General features: G+C 38.3%; 1 protein-coding gene across 3 annotated transcripts; it reads left to right on the forward strand.

The window, feature by feature from the left end:
- The first annotated feature begins 370 nt into the window (after positions 1-370).
- On the forward strand, positions 371-18,201 carry LOC132119526 (copine-1-like). 3 transcript variants are annotated; one of them, XM_059529571.1, is made up of 16 exons: positions 459-572; positions 10,843-10,981; positions 12,123-12,302; positions 12,498-12,572; positions 12,977-13,048; positions 13,224-13,307; positions 13,435-13,524; positions 14,307-14,393; positions 14,548-14,634; positions 14,764-14,823; positions 14,969-15,102; positions 16,433-16,487; positions 16,577-16,628; positions 16,724-16,857; positions 17,011-17,247; positions 17,366-18,201. In XM_059529571.1, exons 2-16 carry the CDS (start codon positions 10,850-10,852, stop codon positions 17,477-17,479), a joined length of 1,593 nt encoding a protein of 530 aa, XP_059385554.1. In that variant the 5' UTR covers positions 459-572; positions 10,843-10,849; the 3' UTR covers positions 17,480-18,201. The 3 variants fall into 3 exon arrangements, with proteins under 3 accessions (XP_059385552.1, XP_059385554.1, XP_059385553.1); XM_059529569.1 differs by lacking the exons at positions 10,843-10,981; positions 12,123-12,302; positions 12,498-12,572; ... (10 more) ...; positions 17,011-17,247; positions 17,366-18,201 and adding exons at positions 2,468-2,551; positions 4,708-7,889 and having other exon boundaries at positions 371-572; XM_059529570.1 differs by lacking the exons at positions 459-572; positions 10,843-10,981; positions 12,123-12,302; ... (11 more) ...; positions 17,011-17,247; positions 17,366-18,201 and adding exons at positions 3,929-4,054; positions 4,708-7,889.
- Positions 18,202-18,509: the final 308 nt, after the last annotated feature.

An 18,509-nucleotide genomic window follows, 5' to 3' on the forward strand; every position in this document is an offset into this window, starting at 1 on the left:
ATATTAATATCTCATTCAAGTTTGCGTGAGTATCATTCAGTAGATTTATGACTTGAGTTAAAAAAAAAAAAAAAAAAGTGACGTGACATTCAGCCAAGTATGGTTACCCATACTCAGAATTCGTGCTCTGCATTTAACCCATCCGAAGTGCACACACACAGAGCAGTGAACACACACACTGTGAACACAGACCCAGAGCAGTGGGCAGCCATTTATGCTGCGGCGCCCGGGGAGCAGTTGGGGGTTCGATGCCTTGCTCAAGGGCACCTGAGTCATGGTATTGAGGGTGGAGAGAACACTGTACATGCACTCCCCCCACCCACAATTCCTGCCAGCCCAAGACTCGACTGTAATTGAGTAGACTATACAGTAGATGGCGGTCATACTGCTAAGGAGTGAACGGCCATTGAACGAGAAGAAGCAGCGCATGCGCCGTCGCTCTCTCTCTTTCTCTCGCCAGTGTCGTCACCATGGGAGGTCGTCACTGACTGAGCGCCACCAGACGTGGAAGAACGGTTGAAGTGCTTCGTCTTTATTATTTTAAAAAGATCAGTTAAGACAAAATCATTTCGGTAAGACTATGCAAAGTACATAAATTCACACAATGTTTTTCATGTACCCATACACAACACTGTCGAAGTTTGCAAAAATACAATTGTTTTATAAGTTTAATGGAGGGCAGGGTGATTGTGAGCTGTAATCAAACGACACAACTTAGTTTGGTTTAAATGGGTAAAGCGGAGCTAGCCAGGCATCCTTTCCTTCTCGTGCAGTGGTTATGTTTCTTTCTTATTTCTGAGAAGTGCTATGCTGAGAGAGTAGCAGGGAGCTTTGTTGTGTTTTAGACGGAATCGGCGCAGACGGCGCCATTTTGTAATCTCGCTGCTTCTGAGGTTTGAATGGCCGATGACGCCATGCCATGGATGTTATTGTTAAACTCATATTCAACTAGGTGCATTTTCTTGACGACTTGACACACCTGTTTGTTTTCTATGGTTATGATTCGCATTTTTATTTCAGTGGTTGGTTGATCCTGCTAAAGCGAATAAACTCTATTTGACACCCAATTTGTAATGTGTCGCGATGTTGTATTAAGTTTGTAGCATAAATATGAAATATGGTGACATTGGAGCGGTTGGTTGTGGAAATCGTGTGAAAAGATTTTTACACAAGTGCGATTAACAGCTTTAAACCTTGACATTTTTTATTTTGTATTGTTTGGTTATTAGTAGTAGTTACTATCTGTTTTACGCTGTGTGACCTGGTTTCCACTTGTGGGTTAACAGACAGAACGTAGGAGATAGTCACATTTTAGTCTGAATACACTTTTATGTAAGAACCTAGTTTTTGTGGTTTCTGGTGGTAGGAGATCAAATACGTAACTTCCGTTTAAACTGTTCACCCATAAATGAAAATGGTCATTTTCTGACCTAAAGCGATTAAACATGGTCATCTTCAAAACAAATGAAAGTATTTTTAATGAAACCTTATCCTTTGAGAGTCCATGCAACTAAAACTTTAGCACATCGAAAAGTATATTAAGAGTATTAAAAGTAATCCATAGAAATTGAGAGGTTAAATCCACAACCTCTTGTTTTAAATGATGATGAATGTAAGATCCAGTGAGATTTGTTCTCACGCGTCAAGCCAGCATATTTAAGCTTCTCTTAACCTTATTTGTTTGGCTCCATAAATGAGAGTTGATGATTGTTTGTGGGAATAAAAGCCTATATTCTGTTTATCATATCAAGTGAAAATGTCTCTTCAGAAGATCTGAATTAAACCACTAAATTCATGTTTTACTCTTGGTTTATCTCTTTTTGAACATTTGTATCATGGATCGTGTATGTTTCACATTCTCTGTACAGTGATACCGAAGAAATATTTCTAAAATTGTACAGTTGTGGTGTTGGTTTTAGTGTCACACTGGCTTTTTTCTTTTCTGTTTTGTATGCAGGTTACCAATTTGCAGGTCAGAAATGCACGAGTTAGTTTAAGACCAGCTAGATGCTATTAGAGATGCTCTCTAATTGTGTTTCTTACACTATGCTCACAACTTACCAACATTATCAGATGTTATTTTCACTCCATGTAAGGTCACAGTCTTTTTATGAAGCTTAATATGCTTTGACATCTTCCCCCCCCCCCCCCTTTTATATGAAAATGTTCAAATGTTCCTGTGTTTTGATGTTGCTGTTAAGTTTGAATGTTTGCTGGGGTTCTAGAAATACATGACATGCATGCGTTTTAAGTTCAATTCTTATGTGTATGGCTTTTGCGAAGCAGCTGGCCAACATCTGATGTGCAAAAGTGGTGATTACATTTTTTGTTTTGCTGTACAAGAATATGTTATAATAAAAGGGCTGGAAATGGCTGGCACTGAATGGTTTTCTTGGAGTCACTCATGGCTATGCTTGTTCTAATGCTGTTTATGTATATTTCCCTCCGTTTATTCTTTTTATTACAGTCAAGAATTGATTTTAAATGATTGCCGTCAGGATTGGCTTGGGTGTCCTGTGCATCTTGTAACGAAGCAGCACTTTTAATACAGGTAAGCATCTGAGGGATCTTGATCAACTAAACTTAGAGATATTTGGTCAACTACTTTATTAGTTATTTAAAAAAAAGAATAAGAAAAATGCATTAATGTAGAATCTAGAAATGTTGCTTAGTGGTTTTTGTTGTTTTAAAATGTTATTGCAATATGCATTCTGTGTGAATGGTTGACTCTACAATGTCATCCTCTCTTTTTAAAAAAAAATTGCTATCAGAGTTTTGGGGGACAACGAGAAAATTGTTGCTTTCTTTTAGGTTGTTACCGTCTACAGTACAATGTTATAATGCATATTTAGGGTTCTCACAGTTGTTGAAAAAGAATTTCAAAAATGTAGAGAATTTCAAAATTGTGATTTCTAAGTCTGGAAGAGTTTAAATTAAAATCTTATAGTCAAGCAATACAAGTTTTTTTTTTCTGGCTCTGCTCCAAGTCCTTATTAATAATTTGTCAGCTAAGATGTAAATTGCTTTTGGTGAGTGCAGTCTCCGTTTTAATTTTAATCTAATTTTTTAAAGGATTTTAAAAAAAAAATGCTTCTCTGTAGTGATGCACCGAAATGAAAATTCTGCGCCGAAACCGAAAATTTAGGATGCACTTTGCCGAAAACCGAAACTGAAGCCGAAAATGGCTTCTTTTAAAAACGTATATATATATTGCTTGGATTTAATGGATCTGAATTGAAAAATCACAATATAATAATCAAACTTTTATTAACAGTTACATAAAACATTTTTTTTTTTTGCAGATTTTTGCAGAACAAATGTTACATATTGCAAATCCACCGACAACTAAACAGGCATTAGGGCGAACGTAAAGAGGGCGCTTGAGACGCGCACAAGTCAGCAATGTGGACTGCCATAACATCAATGAAAAACATTACTGAAGGCTACATTGATATTATGCACTAATAGGCTGTGTGTGTGTGTGTGTGTGTGTGTGTGTGTGTGTGTGTGTCAGAACCTGCCGTTGCTGTGTGACGCGCGTTCGCTGCGAGCGTATAGTGACGAGCTGGACGCGCTCCGAGAGAAGGCCATTAAAATCGATTCCCTGTTTTCGTTTTCGAAACTTGTGTTGGTTGGTCCGATCGATTGTGCAGCTTTTGTGACAAGCTTTTTTTGATTGTGACAGCCCTTTGACATGCTTAATCTTTGATAGGCAGACGCGTGATAACAGCTCGACCGTGAGTGAAAACTAAGTGCTTGCTCACGGATGGGAGGGGCGGGTGACATTCATTTTCGGTTTACGTTTTCGGCTGTTTTTTTTATTTCGGCCCAAAACCGATAATGCCATTTCGGCCGAAAATTTTCGGTGGCCGAAATTTCGGTGCACCCCTACTTATCTGTTAATCACAGGTGACTATAAAAGTCATGCAAATCCATGGTTCAAAAGGTTTGGCAACTCTGTGTTCAGTAAATCATTAAGCCAGAGACGTTGTAGAATTGGCTGCACCAGTGGTTTGTAATCCTGGTTCTGGGGACCCACAGCACTGCATATTTTGTATGTATCATTTATTTTAAATACAAGATTTAGATTATCAGCTCATTAGGAGAGATCTTCATGAACTGAACTGAATATGTCAGATAATCTAAAAACTTGCAGTTCTGTAAGTCTCCAGGACAAGAATTTAACCAAATCTTTTGAAACCAATTTAACCAATATTTGCTTGATTAAAAAGACCAAATGGTATTAGAGGTCTCGACTTTGTTAAATTTGAAGATTTTGAGTTGAGTTGTCAGTTAAACTCAGGAAATTGGCATGTTTAACAGTGTTTTATGTAGTATGAAGTGTTTCAAGATCGTTTAAAACTTTTTTTAAATAAGTTTTGTTCAGATCCATTAGTCATATTTTGTTCTGATTTGATTTCATACTAAACTGCTGTTGCATGCTATAAAATGAAATGAAGTACGGTAGTGTGCTTTGGCTACAACTACAAAGCCTCTAAACAATGTGATGAGCTAAGAGTTTGGGATTCTTACTGGATTTGCAGTGTTAAAATTCAAGTGCTTTTTATTCTGCTATAATGTGTTTCCTGTCATAATCTTTGGTCTTGCTTTTGATTGTCGTATTGTAGTTTGTATACTGGTTTTCTGTTGTATTTTTACCATAGCTTTTACCATAGCCTGACAGTCATTGCCTTCTTTTATCTACAGGTGTTTGTTGTTGCACCTCAGCATGGCTGTGGTCATCCGTTTGCAAGGTCTCCCCATTGTGGCTGGGACTATGGACATACGCCATTTCTTCTCTGGATTGACCATACCGGATGGTGGTGTGCATATTGTAGGGGGTGAACACGGTGAGGCTTTTATCGTGTTCGCCACAGATGAAGATGCAAGGCTTGGGATGATGCGCACAGGGGGGTCAATCAAAGGTTCCAAGGTTTCTCTTTTGCTGAGTAGCAAAACCGAAATGCAAAATATGATTGAGCTCAGCCGTAGACGCTTTGAAACTGGCAGTGCAGAGGTTGCCGCCGGAAATGGCAGTAGGCCGAGTCCACAGGTTAGTACTGGTGGAAGTGGAAGAGGCAACATGCCAACCACAGCACAAGGTTTTAGTAGCACAACTTCAACTACAGCCACCACAGCTTCGTCAACACATGAGCCTGTAAGCAACAAGACTGTCCCTACCTTTTCGACCACTACAGTGGGCAACATGCCCCCAAACTTTAATAATTTCAGCAGCCCAAGTCTTAGTTTGGGATCCACAATGACCACAGCAATGTCGTCGTTGAACTCTGTACCTCCCCCAATACCTCCCTTACCCACCATGCCATCTCTACCACCCATGCCCCCCATACCAGTATCCACACTGCCACCAGTACCAGCTGTTAATCCGCTAACATCAGTGCCTCCGGTCCCTCCCATTGCACACATGTCGCACATGCCAGGGCTTCCACCATTTAACCCCGGTGTCCCTCCCCCTGTTGGCCCTGTCACTGGTGGTTTAGCCTCTGGTCCACTGTCTCTAGGAAATCCCAATCCAATGTTCCTGAATCATTTAAACCCTCTAAACCCCCTGAACCTCCAGTCTCATATGAAATCATCCGTGGCAAACCCAGATGAGTTTTACATTCATCTACACAGCCTTCCTTTTTCAGTCACTGAAAGTGAAGTTAGAGATTTTTTCCTGGGACTTGGGGTTGAGTCAGTTCGTTTGCTCAAAGACAACCTGGGTAGAAACAACGGCAGGGCATTGGTTAAGTTCTTCTCACCCCAAGATTCTTTTGAGGCTCTGAAAAGGAATGCAGGAATTATAGGCCAAAGATATGTTGAGGTTTCTCCAGCTACAGAGCAGCAGTGGAGAGAGAGCGCTGGACACACTAAAGCAGGTAGTGACTCCGAACCTAACCGTCATCCTCGCAGAAACACCAATTCGCCAGCACCCTCTGGCCGTGAGCGAGCCAGGTCCCGATCTCCCCACAAACTAGAATTCTGTGTCTATTTGAAAGGACTCCCATATGAAGCAGAAAACAAGCAGATTTTTGAGTTTTTCAAAAATCTTGACATTGTTGAAGATAGCATTTACATTGCATATGGACCCAATGGCAGGGCAACTGGTGAGGGATTTTTGGAGTTTAGGAATGAAACGCACTACAAAGCTGCTCTCGGATGCCATATGCAGTACATGGGTAGTCGGTTCATACAGGTGCATCCAATCACAAAGAAAAACATGTATGAAAAGATAGATGCCATTCGCAAACGAATGCAGGGTTCCAATCAGAAGAATAGCTCGGTTGAAGGTGGAAAGAGTGCCAAGAATTGTGCTCACATAACCAATATTCCCTATAACGTTGCAAAAAAAGATGTCCGTCTGTTTCTTGATGGCATTCAGTTGTTTGAGGAAAGCCTTAAAGTGTTAGTTGACGCAAATGGTAATGGTCTTGGCCAGGCTATTGTGCAGTTTAAGTCTGATGAGGACGCACTTAAAGCAGAGAGACTACATAGGCAGAAATTGAATGGCAGGGATGCTTTCGTTCATTTGGTAACATTTGAGCAGATGAAAGAAGTTGAGAGAAATCCTCCTCCCCAGGCAAAAAGAGGCCAGAAATCCCAAGGAAATTCCCATGCTCATGCCCATGCTCATGCCCATGCTCATGCCCATGCACACACTCAGCCCCAGGTCCAAGTTCCCCAAGCACCTCATGCTTTTCCAGGAATGACAGGCGATGAGTTCAGTTTTCTGAGAAATGCTGTAGGGACCCTTGGCAATGGCCCCCCTTTTGTGAACCCATTCATTGCCCCTGGTAATGGACTGGCAGGTCCACCACCTTTACCGCCACTTGGGGCTGCTTTGGGTGACATCTCTCTTGGCGTTCCCCCACCGATGATTGGGGGACCTCTGTCCGGTCCTATTTTAGAGCACCCTGGTTTCAGACCTGACAGCAACAGCGCACCACCTGGCTTTGTAGGTGCATTAGATCCCTTAAGGGGGCTACCACCGTTTGATAATGGATCTTCTCATAAGGCAATCAGCCAAAATTGTGGAGGTAGCCAAGGTCAGCGGCCAGCTTCTGAGAGTTTAAGAGGACCATCCAACAGTGGTCCAGGTAATACGCGGCCCACAATTGTCAAAATTCAAAACATGCCCTTTACAGTGACCGTTGACGAGATCATTGATTTCTTCTATGGCTATCAAGTGTTGCCTGGTTCTGTATGCTTGCAATTCAATGAGAAAGGTTTGCCCACTGGGGAAGCGATGGTAGCTTTTGACTCCCATGATGAAGCAATGGCTGCTGTTATGGACCTGAATGATAGACCCATTGGGGCAAGAAAAGTTAAGATTGCTTTGGGATGAAAGGAACATCTTTGTCATTGCAAGTGTCTGAACTTTTGACATGGTTTTCTGAAAGAAAAAAAACTTTTCTGGTTGTTTTTATGTACAGAAGAAACTGACAGGTATTAGATTTTTTCCTGTACACATTATTTATCCAAGATTGTAGTTTAATGAAGCATGACATAATTGAGGAAAGACAATGTTTATTTTAAATTCCTCTAAACAGCATTCTTTAAGACTTCCAGGCAATTATGTGTTAGTTCACATCTGCAGATCTGAAAAAGGGGCATCTTTATGGTATGTTCAATAGAGCCCTCATATCTGTAATGGAGGTTAGTTGGCAAATACATTTCACTCCCAGAATTCCTCATTGTTTTGTATCTCTGCTCAAGTTTTATATATCTGTATTTGATCCATGGTGCATCTACACATTTCCTTCTGAGGTAAAATCAGTGCTGCTGTGCATTGTGTGCTAAATTTATGCCTACACTTCAGTTACAATGTTTGCTTTCTGCTGCAAGTTTTTCTGTCAATAAAATGCAAATGTCTGTCTTTATCAGTATCTGTTGCTGTCACATTGAATTGCTTTAAAAAGCCTGATGTCAGACCAATTCTGTAAATGCTAAGCGAGGATGTGAAGCAAATGCAGCATTGTAATTTGTATATGAAAGCATTTTACTCTTACTCGCTTAGATACTCTTCTCTTGTTGCTGTGGTTTTTGATGATAGCTTCTTTCCTAGGTTTTCTTTTTTGTTTTTGGATGTTTGGCTTTTTTTTTTTTTTTAGTGTTGCTGAAATGGATCAGTTATGTTTATTAGTTTTTGACATCCCAGCACTTTTTTTTCTTGTAAATACTTTCCAGTTGAACTATTGTCAATAAAATGCCATTCCTGAAATAATGACACTTAAAAGGTATTCTGTTTTCTCCTGTCCTCTTCTTTTTTTCTCTCTCTCTCAGGTTAAGAAATGAACAAATGTTTTGCCGTGACTTCCTTGTTTCACATATCAAACTTTTTATATTTTAAATATTTTTTCATCAGATGTGTGATTGTAGAGATGGGACTCTAGCTATAATATATTGCTTGTTGCTTTAGACTGTCTTTGTCATTAACCTTTTACCACAATGCATTTAATTTTTTTTTTATTATTGTTATTTTTTTATATACCAGACGTACGAAGGCACTCTTTAAATGTTTCATTTTCTGCCATCAAAGAAAAGCATCTCCGATAAAAGCATCATACTGTTAAAGGGGTTCTTGGTTTTTAGAATGGAAACTGTTTTGTTCAGTTGAGTCATGATGTTAAATTATTGGTAGTTACTTTAGTTAATACTGTTGAAATGCACAGTATCGATTTAGTCTTATGCCTAAGTACAGTGTAGGGATCACAAATTCATTTAAATTCTGCGAAAGTTGTGCCACAGATGGGTTTTTAAGAATGCGGTGTCTCCATATGTAAAGAAAGTGGAACACATAGTTTTGAACTTTGCTTTGATATTATACAAGATGATAAACAATTCTCACACAAACTGCACTTATGAGATGCGCATGAAATGTTTCATTGTTTTTTGGTTGTGGATTATGATGGCAAATGTCTGCATAAAATGCTGCATAAAAGCTTTTCTAAAGATTTTTCAACTAGCACATGGTTGTCATTTCTTTCTTCAAACCTGGTTTTCAAAGAGTTCTACACCTTCTCAGTGCATTTCTATCAAAGAAGGTGAGGTGTGATGCTCTCAAACGCTGTTCTTTGATGCTTTGAATCTGCTTGTGATGGGCCTGTTTAGAAGCACAAAAGTTCAGAATTATTTATGCAGGTTTTTTTTTTTGTTGATCTTTTGCACTTTTTAAATTAATGATGAGTTGACTATATTTCTGCCCATTTTGCACTCACGCGGTTCTCCAGCTTTGTGGACTGCATATTTTACTTTGCCTTTTTGACACTGAGCCTTGGTTCCTGATTAATGTTCAGGTAAGTGCTAATCATAGATATTAGTACTGCTATGAACTTCCTGTGAGCATTGGATTGTCTACAGGATTTAATAGTGTTTGCTTTTCAGCATTTCAAAGTAAGAATGCATTATGTGGGGAAAAAACTTGAAATGTTTTGCTGTATGTGAATGGTCATTCTTGTTCTGAGAAATAAAATGCTGCTATGCATTTTCACATTCATTTTGGAAAGATTTGAGCTGATACTGCAACAAATAAATGTTTTCAAGAAATATGATTTTGTTGATGTATGCCATTGAAATTCTGTTTTCACAAGCTGTGTTAACAGTTATAACATTGCTTTATGGTGATTGAATTAGTGAGACTTATGTCAAGGAGTAAAGCTTTTTAAAAACATTAAAACTTCTCTATAGTTTTGTTTTGATTGCACTGCAAGAAGGAACAGATGCCTCCAATTTGTCCCTCTGAAAGAATATCCATCAAATAAGGTGCAACAGAGTAATGTACTGTTTGCTCACTTTTTGCATATGATTGGTCCCACTTGTGGAATCTGTGTTATTATGGAGACATAGCGGTCAAGGAAGTACGCTCTGCCTCTTCTTTTTTTTATTTTTTTTTAACCCAGTTGCTACGAAAGGTTGCGCTTAAACCAGTCGAGACTCGTTACTGTGCTATGGCACTACAGATCAAACTGACACGCTGGATATAAAGCTGCTGAAGGATCGCTGCATTGTTTGGTGTACGTGAAAATATTATGAGCTCATGCAGTAAGCAATTAATTACTCGGCTGTTATTAACGCTGAAACGCTATTATTTTACAGATTAATTTGGTAGTAGTGTCTATACGTGTGTTTTAAAAATGTAAAGTGTGAGGAGTATAAGTTTATGGGCTCGGTTAAAATTAGTTGTTTTGTCGTGTATGTAATGAGTCCACGTTGGTTTCATGCATAGTCCTTAACACTACAGGCTGGTGCGGTGATTGACAGGCATCTGGCCAATCGCAGCGTTGTACAGCTGGCTTTCTGACCAATAGCGTTGCACGTCTGGAGAGGAACTGAATGGCACCGCCCTGCTCATTGTATATTACAAGAACGTGTCAGGGCGGAGACGGTGGTAGGCAGTTTTGGAATAGAGAATCTCAGAGCACAGTTTCTACAGTTTCTAATTGTTAAGGGTATGATATTTTTTATTTCATGGTCGCATTTGTCAGCTCATTTTATATTAGCTTGTTGCCTGTTTTAGAAGCAGTGCACAAATGGTTTTACATTATAACAGCGTTATAATACATTTAAGGCGTGACTGTTGAAAAGTCTCAAATACTGACAGGCCCTAAGATACGAGATTTACCTCACATTTCTATGTTTTAATACGCATAGTTTTGTGAAAGGGAGCATGTATGATTCGTATGTTATATATAACTAACTTATGTTTTGCTTCTTCAGCAGAATGCGTCCTTCTGAACAATTATTTCCCTTTATCATTTATCAATTATTTACATTTTCTCACGTTTTTACGCTTCAGTGATTAGATGAAAAAAACTTTATACGATCTTGTATCTGTCTTAGTTTTCAGATGGCAGCTCATTGTCTGTCGAAGGTCGAGCTCTCCATCGCTTGCAGTAATCTTTTGGATAAAGATGTTGGATCAAAATCCGATCCACTCTGTGTTCTGCTGCAAAGCATCGGGGATGACAAATGGACAGAGGTATGCTTTTTAACCCTTGAAAATGTGTAGCAAAAAATAAATATGTAAAAAAAAAAAATTACACTATGGATAACAGCAGCTGACACTCGGTATCACTGCAACAGTTTTTATTGGTGGGGGGGGGGGGGGTGTTGATTGTCACAGCTTGCTAAAGTTGCACAACAAAGTCACTGCTTATTGACACCGTTATTAACAGTAACTGATGTGATTTATACTATAATCATTGGTGATTAAAGGACTATTAAATGATTATATATATATGTGTGTGTGTGTGTGTGTGTGTGTGTGTATGTATGTATGTATCAGGGATTTTACCAGCCGCTTTCTTGTTTTTAACCGACAATGTGTAACTGCGTGTGAAAATTAATACTACAAGATCTACAATTCTGAAGCAGTTTATTTAATCTCAAGTCTCAATGAAATACTGACATTTTCTCTTTCAGTGATGCTCAAAAATGCTGCCTATCTAGGCAGCTTACAAGGTTTTGAAACAGCCGACTCTTGCTGAAGTAGCTCATTCTCTCAACTCTGTAGCCCAACCGGATGATACACTGCACTGAACTTTTTTGATGCACAGAAACATTTTTGCAATATTCTAAATAGTTTTCGTACGCATGAATAATGTTGTATGTTTTTGGTTGAGGGAACACATGGGGAAAAGTCCCCTGTTCAACACTGTATCACTGAAAGAAATCTCAGCTCGCAAACTTTTACGCGTCTCCTCACGCCAGAGCTGTCAAACATGTGTAGCGATACAATGTTGTTTCTACAAACAAAAATTAACAGCATAACAACTTACTAGCCACAGAGCTAACTTCTGAAAAAGTAACGTACTTGAACAACGCCACCTTTCTCCACGGAGCTGCTTCGGATGATATTACACTTTATTGCATGTTGTACACACACCAGGGATGGAAATTAACTTTTTTGTCCACTGGCCGGGTGAAACTGTATGCTTTTTTTATTTACCCGCCACGGTGGCCGGTAGGTGAAGCGAGTTTACCCGCCACAACACAAAAGCACCCGCAATGGGCTGGTGGCGGGTGCTAATTTCCATCCCTGGTATGTATGTGTGTATATATATACTCACACACACACATATACATATATCCTTATTGCTTAATGTATGTAATCATTGCAGGTAGAACGCACAGAGAGAGTGAAGAATTGCCAGGACCCTGAGTTCTCCACAAAACTGCACATTGACTACCACTTTGAGAAGGTGCAGAAATTAAAGTTTGGCATCTATGATATTGACAACAAGTCTGTTAACCTCAGTGATGATGACTTCCTGGGAGGCTTTGAATGCACCCTTGGCCAGGTATGTATTGTGAGAAGTGTTACAATAAGAAGCACATATCCTTATGTGATCTCTGCTCTGTGGTAGTTGCCTCGGTGCAGTGCTAAAATTAGTGACATTGTACTTTATTAAAATGTATAATACATGTTTAATGGTGTATTAGTGTTAAATATAAACTAATTCATTGCTTTGTTTATGCAACAAACTTTACAACAGATTGTGTCAAGTAGGAAGATTACCAATCCCCTTCAGCTCAAGGCAGGAAAACCAGCTGGAAAAGGCACAATAACAGTACGTGTTCATAAACACTCTTACTGATATTTCTAATATGGGGATATTGATATAAGAACATCAGAATTGTCACATGAGAGTTTTACCACTTTCCTTATGAATGTTTTACATGCCTCATAATTTAGTTCATTTGTAGGAAAATTTAATGTCTTCCCAAAAGAATGATTAATTGGCATATGGAACAGTTTTTAGTAAACCACAAAAAGCCCTCTGTTTGAACAAAATAACATTTGCATTTGTGAATTTATGCTAAATTTGTCATTAATATATACTATCCATTAGCTATTATTTTTAAAGTGGTTAAAGTGCATCTCTCTCCATGCTTTTACAACAGTTCTGCCAGTCAAATTATTTTTTTCATTTAGCAATGGTTTCTTTCTTTTTTTTTTTTTTGGTATGAACAGGTCACAGCTGATGAGGTGAAGGACAACAGGGCTATTGTGTTGGAAGTGGAGGCCAAAAACCTGGATAAAAAGGTAGACATACGTCTTGTTGTTATCCATTGTAATTGGTACTTTATGAATTATTGCTGCAATAGCAGCAGGGATTTTTTTTTAATTGTTACTGCTGGCTTACCACACAAAAGTTATTGCCATATTCAGGGTTAAAGCAGTTATGATACTAACTGTTTTTGTTCACGACTTCTTTCAGGATATGTTTGGGAAGTCGGATCCATTCTTGGAGTTTTTCAAGCAAGAAGAAGATGGGAAATGGCAGCTAATTCACAGGACAGAGGTTTTACCCAGTTTCATCCACTCAGAGAACCAAATGTTTTTTTTTGTCAGTGTAAAACAAATAATCAGTTGTTGTTTATTTTTTTTCTAATGGTTATTTTTTACTTCTTTTCTTTTGTCATTAATAGGTCATCAAGAACAATTTGAATCCATCTTGGAAAAAGTTTACTGTCTCCTTGCATACATTCTGCAGTGGTGATCTGAATAAACCAATCAAGGTATCAAGGGCATCTAGTGCTCACTCAGATGTGCATTTGTCATAGTATCTTAATTTAACTATTTCACTATGCAAGAAAAAAACAGAAGAATGCTGCTTTTGACTCTTAAACATAGTTAAGTTATATACACTCATCAAAACTTATCAAACACGAACACTTGTCTTTTCACACAAAAAATAAACTTTAATTTTTGCCACATAGCATTCAAAAGTTTGGGGTAGGTGATATTTGTTCGATTTTGAAAGAAGCCGTTGCTTCTTTATCAATTTATCAACAATTTATCTGATCAAACATAGTAAAAACAGTAAAATTGTGTGAATTATTACAACTTAAAATAACTGTTTTATGTTTTAACTGTAGCAAAGTAAAAGTCTTTACTGTTACGTTTGATCAATTTATTGCACCCTTATTAAAAATCTTAACCTCAAACTTAAAAGTAGTGTGCAAAACGTAAGTGACAACTTCTGGGGGAAGCTGTTAGATCAGATGGAAGGACACATGGTATCATAAAAAATGTCTTTCTGTTTTAAGGGGCCAAAGACCCCATCGGCCTGTACTTTCAGTTGTCCTAGTCCTTAGACTAAATCTTTGTCTAATTGCAAGGTAACTTGTTACGATAAGGATGAAGACACAAGCTCAGACATTATAGGAGAGTTCACCTGCACCACCGCTAAACTAATGGAGGCTTAAGACAATGCGGTGAGAAGGATGCATGTCTGTTAATCTTCCCTAAACATCTTTCTTTCTCTTTCTGTCTGTCTGTCCGTGGCTTTTTGTTTTAGATTCATTGTTCTGATTATGATAGTGATGGCTCCCATGATCTTATTGGTGTGTTTCAAACTAATGTGTCAGATCTGCAGAAAGCACCGGTAAGAGTGAACCTTCACTACTCCAGGCTTTTTTGTTTTCCTTATATTAAAAGTAGAACATTTCCTTTCTTCATTTAAATTTCATTCTATTCACTTCCATAATTTCTAGGAGTTTCATTGTAGGGCCTATAAAAAAAAGTTTTAAATTTTGTAGGTTGAGTTTGACTGCATTCACCCAGAGAAGCAAAAGAAGAAAAAGAGTTATAAGAACTCTGGGGTCGTCAGGATTAAGGATTGCAAGGTTTGAACAGCCTTCATCTGTTGCGTTTGAAAACATACTAAGCAGTGTTGCAGTATATCTTATAGTTGCAGAGTTGCTTAGAATCATTTTGCGATAATGATATGAAATAATGTCCATACTGTCTTTCAGCTTGAGGCACAGTATTCATTTCTGGATTATGTGATGGGAGGTTGCCAAATTAACTTCACGGTAAGATTGGTCGTGGCACAATATTTGCTTCTGATAGCAGCTGATGTAATGATTGGGTGTAATGCATAACATTTAAATTTAGGTTGTAAATTTGAGGCTGTATGGTTTAAACTCTAAAACAAAGGTGAATATTGTTCGGCTTTAGGTGGGCATTGACTTCACTGGCTCTAATGGAGACCCCCGCTCCCCTGACTCTCTGCACTATCTCAGTCCTAATGGCCTGAACCAGTATCTGTCAGCCATCTGGTCCGTTGGCCAGGTAGTCCAAGACTACGACACGTAAGAGAGCGATTTTTGTGAATAGACTTTCCACCAGCTGTTTTAAACCATTCAGTGTTGCTACAAACTACCATATGTTCACTTATTAACCACTTGAGCTGTTATTTTGATTTTTTGAGAATTAGGCATATGCAATATTGGACCCACCGGTGGGTCCCCAGAGTTGATGTGGTTAAAGGGGGTTATTTGCTATTATGCTCTTTTACAAAGTCTTCATTTAGTTTTGGAGGGTACTAGAACAGGCTCTCATACTAGGTTGTTCGAGAAAAACATTATTTTAAAAATATTTTACATTATTGTAATACCTCTCTCCCCAGTCTGGCATGAATGGCTCGAATCGTTCCTGTATCAAATGAAGGCCCAACTTCTGGAATACGAGATGTGCTGTGATTGGTTAGCTGAGCCAGTGTGTGCCGTGATTGGTTAGCTGGGCCACTGTGTGTTGTGATTGACAGCACTCAGCACCTAGCCTCTTACCAAAGCTGCCTGCTGTGAGCTTCAGTTTGAATATTGCGTCAAAATCAAATCAATTTGATCGCAATTTAAACCCAGTTGATTGTAACCACTCTAACCTCGTCTGTCTTGGGAACACTAGAGCATCTCCGACATAGTGATAACACTCGTTGCCTTCTCTAGTGCAGCTCAACCAGGTCTCGCCCCATTCGTCGATTTTTGTGAAATCACAAATCCCGGAAAATATGCGTTGTAGTCCAAACAAGTCGCTCGTTTTTAGTTTTTGAAAAGTGATTTCTGTTAAATAAATTCTCCTTTTGAATTGGACTTTGAGCTTTGTAACTTTGCAGATCTTATGCACATCACAGACTAACTAAAGTTGAAAAAGTGAAAAAGCATAATAGCGCCCTTTTAAGCAGTACATTGAAATAATTGTTATAGGGAAAGTGTAGAAATAATAAAATTGTTTGAAAATCAATATAGTAAATGTACCTTTTATTCAGAAGGAATGCTGATCAAATCAGTAATGATTTCTATTTCAAGTAAATGTGGTTCTTTTGAACTTTCTGTTCATCAAAGAATCCTGAAAAATGTATCACAGTTTCCAAAAAAAATTATAATAATAATGTTTTCCGCAGTTAGTAAGAATAAATGTTTCTTGAGCTGGAGTAATTGATGCTTAAAATCACAGGAATTACATTTGAAAATATATTTAAATAGAAAAAAGTTATTTTAAACTATAACAATATTTAGTAATGCTATTGTTTTTACGGTTTTCTTTTTATTAAAAGAAGTCCCACCTTGGGGAGTATAGAGATGTTTTTGAACATGAAAGTCTTTTTATCTGCAATCAATTTTTTTCTGTCTCCCTTTGTAGTGATAAACTTTTCCCAGCATTTGGATTTGGTGCTCAAGTGCCTCCAGACTTCAAGGTTAGACATTACAGGTGTCCTTCATACTTGATTCATTATTAGTTGTAATAATTGAATTCAACAAAAAGTGCTTCTTTGCAATTTCTTAGGTATCCCATGAGTTCCCATTGAACTTCAACCCCAGTAGCCCATATTGCCAAGGTAACCGTCATAGTGTTTGAAAATTTGTAATTGAAATTGAAGTTACAACACATTTTAAGATGTTTGTCACATGGCTGATGTTTTACACTATGCAGGAGTGCAAGGCATTGTGGATGCCTACCGCATGGTTTTGCCTCAAGTTCGTCTTTATGGACCCACCAACTTTTCGCCCCTAATAAATCATGTGGCCCGAATTGCAGCTGGAGCTGCCCAGCAACCAAATGCAGCGGTAAGTACCTGTAGTAAGCAGTGAAGTGCCTTTTTTTGGTAGTGCATTCACAGGATGTGGTTTGATGGGTACTCGTGCATATTTGATCTGTGGTGTGTAATGGCATTTTCAGTCCATTAGCACTATATATATGTCGTTCTCTCTCTCAAATAGCAATACTTTGTGCTGTTGATCATCACTGATGGAGAGATCACAGATCTCGACCAGACCAGACAGTCCATCGTGAACAGCTCCAAACTGCCCATGTCCATCATCATCGTGGGTGTGGGTGAGGCAGACTTTAAGGCCATGGAGTTTCTGGATGGGGACAATGGAGTCCTTAAATCTGTGACTGGAGAACCAGCAGTCAGAGATATTGTGCAGTTTGTGCCCTTCAAGCAGTTTGACAATGTATGAGCCTCTTAAATACATAATTTGAATGACATGCTGGTTCAAAATTCTGTTTTCTGTAATTACTTCACTGTCTATAATTAGGCCATTTCTCTTTTTTAATCTTATTTCTTTTTAGGCTCCTAAAGAAGCGCTGGCTCAGAGTGTTCTAGCAGAGGTGCCGAATCAGCTGGTGTCTTACTTTAAAATGAGAAATGTGGCTCCTGTCAACCCCCCTTCACCGACCAAGTAGACACAAGTGTGCGCTGGAGACTGAATTGTAGGTGTCTAAAAGAAATAGGAGGTAGTTCGAATTAGAATGAATCACCACTAGAGGGAACCAAAGCTCTGTTAAAGCAACCACTGTGGGAGTGTTCAACTCATATGGAGACCACTTATCTTCACTTGTATTTTCAGGTTTTATTATGCAAACAGCTGTCATTTCCAGTTCCTCATATTTTTCTTTTTCATTCTTTTACAACTTGGAAAAAGTTTATATAAATGTTCCTTTTTTTATATAGATCTGCATATATTTTTGTATTATTGTTTATGGATGCAGATGCCTTAAATTTTCTTGAGCCAATATTTGAAATCACTTTTAGGTCTTGCGCTGCTTTTTGATGCAGATGTATGCAATAGCAATCAGGAATGCTGATTTATAAAATTCCCTGCACTTTCTGCTGTATAGTAGTTATTAGAGAAAAGCGAATGACTCGAACTCATCCAAGCACTATGCTGAAATAAAAATCATGCTGAAATATTAAAGAGGAGTAGTAGCTTGAAACTAACCAAAGAAATCACTGCATGTTATTCACTAGCAAACTAAAGCTGTCAAAAGCCAGATTATTTGAGAATTATTTTGTCATTGTTTTGACTAAGATATATTAAGGATCACTTAAAATGCATATAGACTATTTAGTATGAATTTGAGTAGAATGAAATTTAGAAGTACTGGTTTACTGGTACAAAGACATAAAACTGCCTTATCGTTATGCCTTTTAAAAAAATGTTGTTTTTGGGGATTTTGTGCTTTTGTGTCAAATAATGATTGAAAGATTGAGTTAGGATGACATAAGTAGTGCTGTTAATTTGATTTATCTAACACGAATGTTTGCACCATACAGTAAAGTTAATCTGCACTTCTCCACTAGAGCATTGGATTTATTCATATATACCCATAATAGAAGCAACACGCTCGTTTTTCCACACGTTATTATACGCGACAATGGGATTGTAAACCTATTATGGCTGTTTTTGCCCCTCGTTGTATTTCCTAATCATGG

The sequence above is a fragment of the Carassius carassius genome, chromosome 38, assembly GCF_963082965.1.
Source record: "Carassius carassius chromosome 38, fCarCar2.1, whole genome shotgun sequence".
NCBI classification, from domain to species: Eukaryota; Metazoa; Chordata; class Actinopteri; order Cypriniformes; family Cyprinidae; genus Carassius; species Carassius carassius.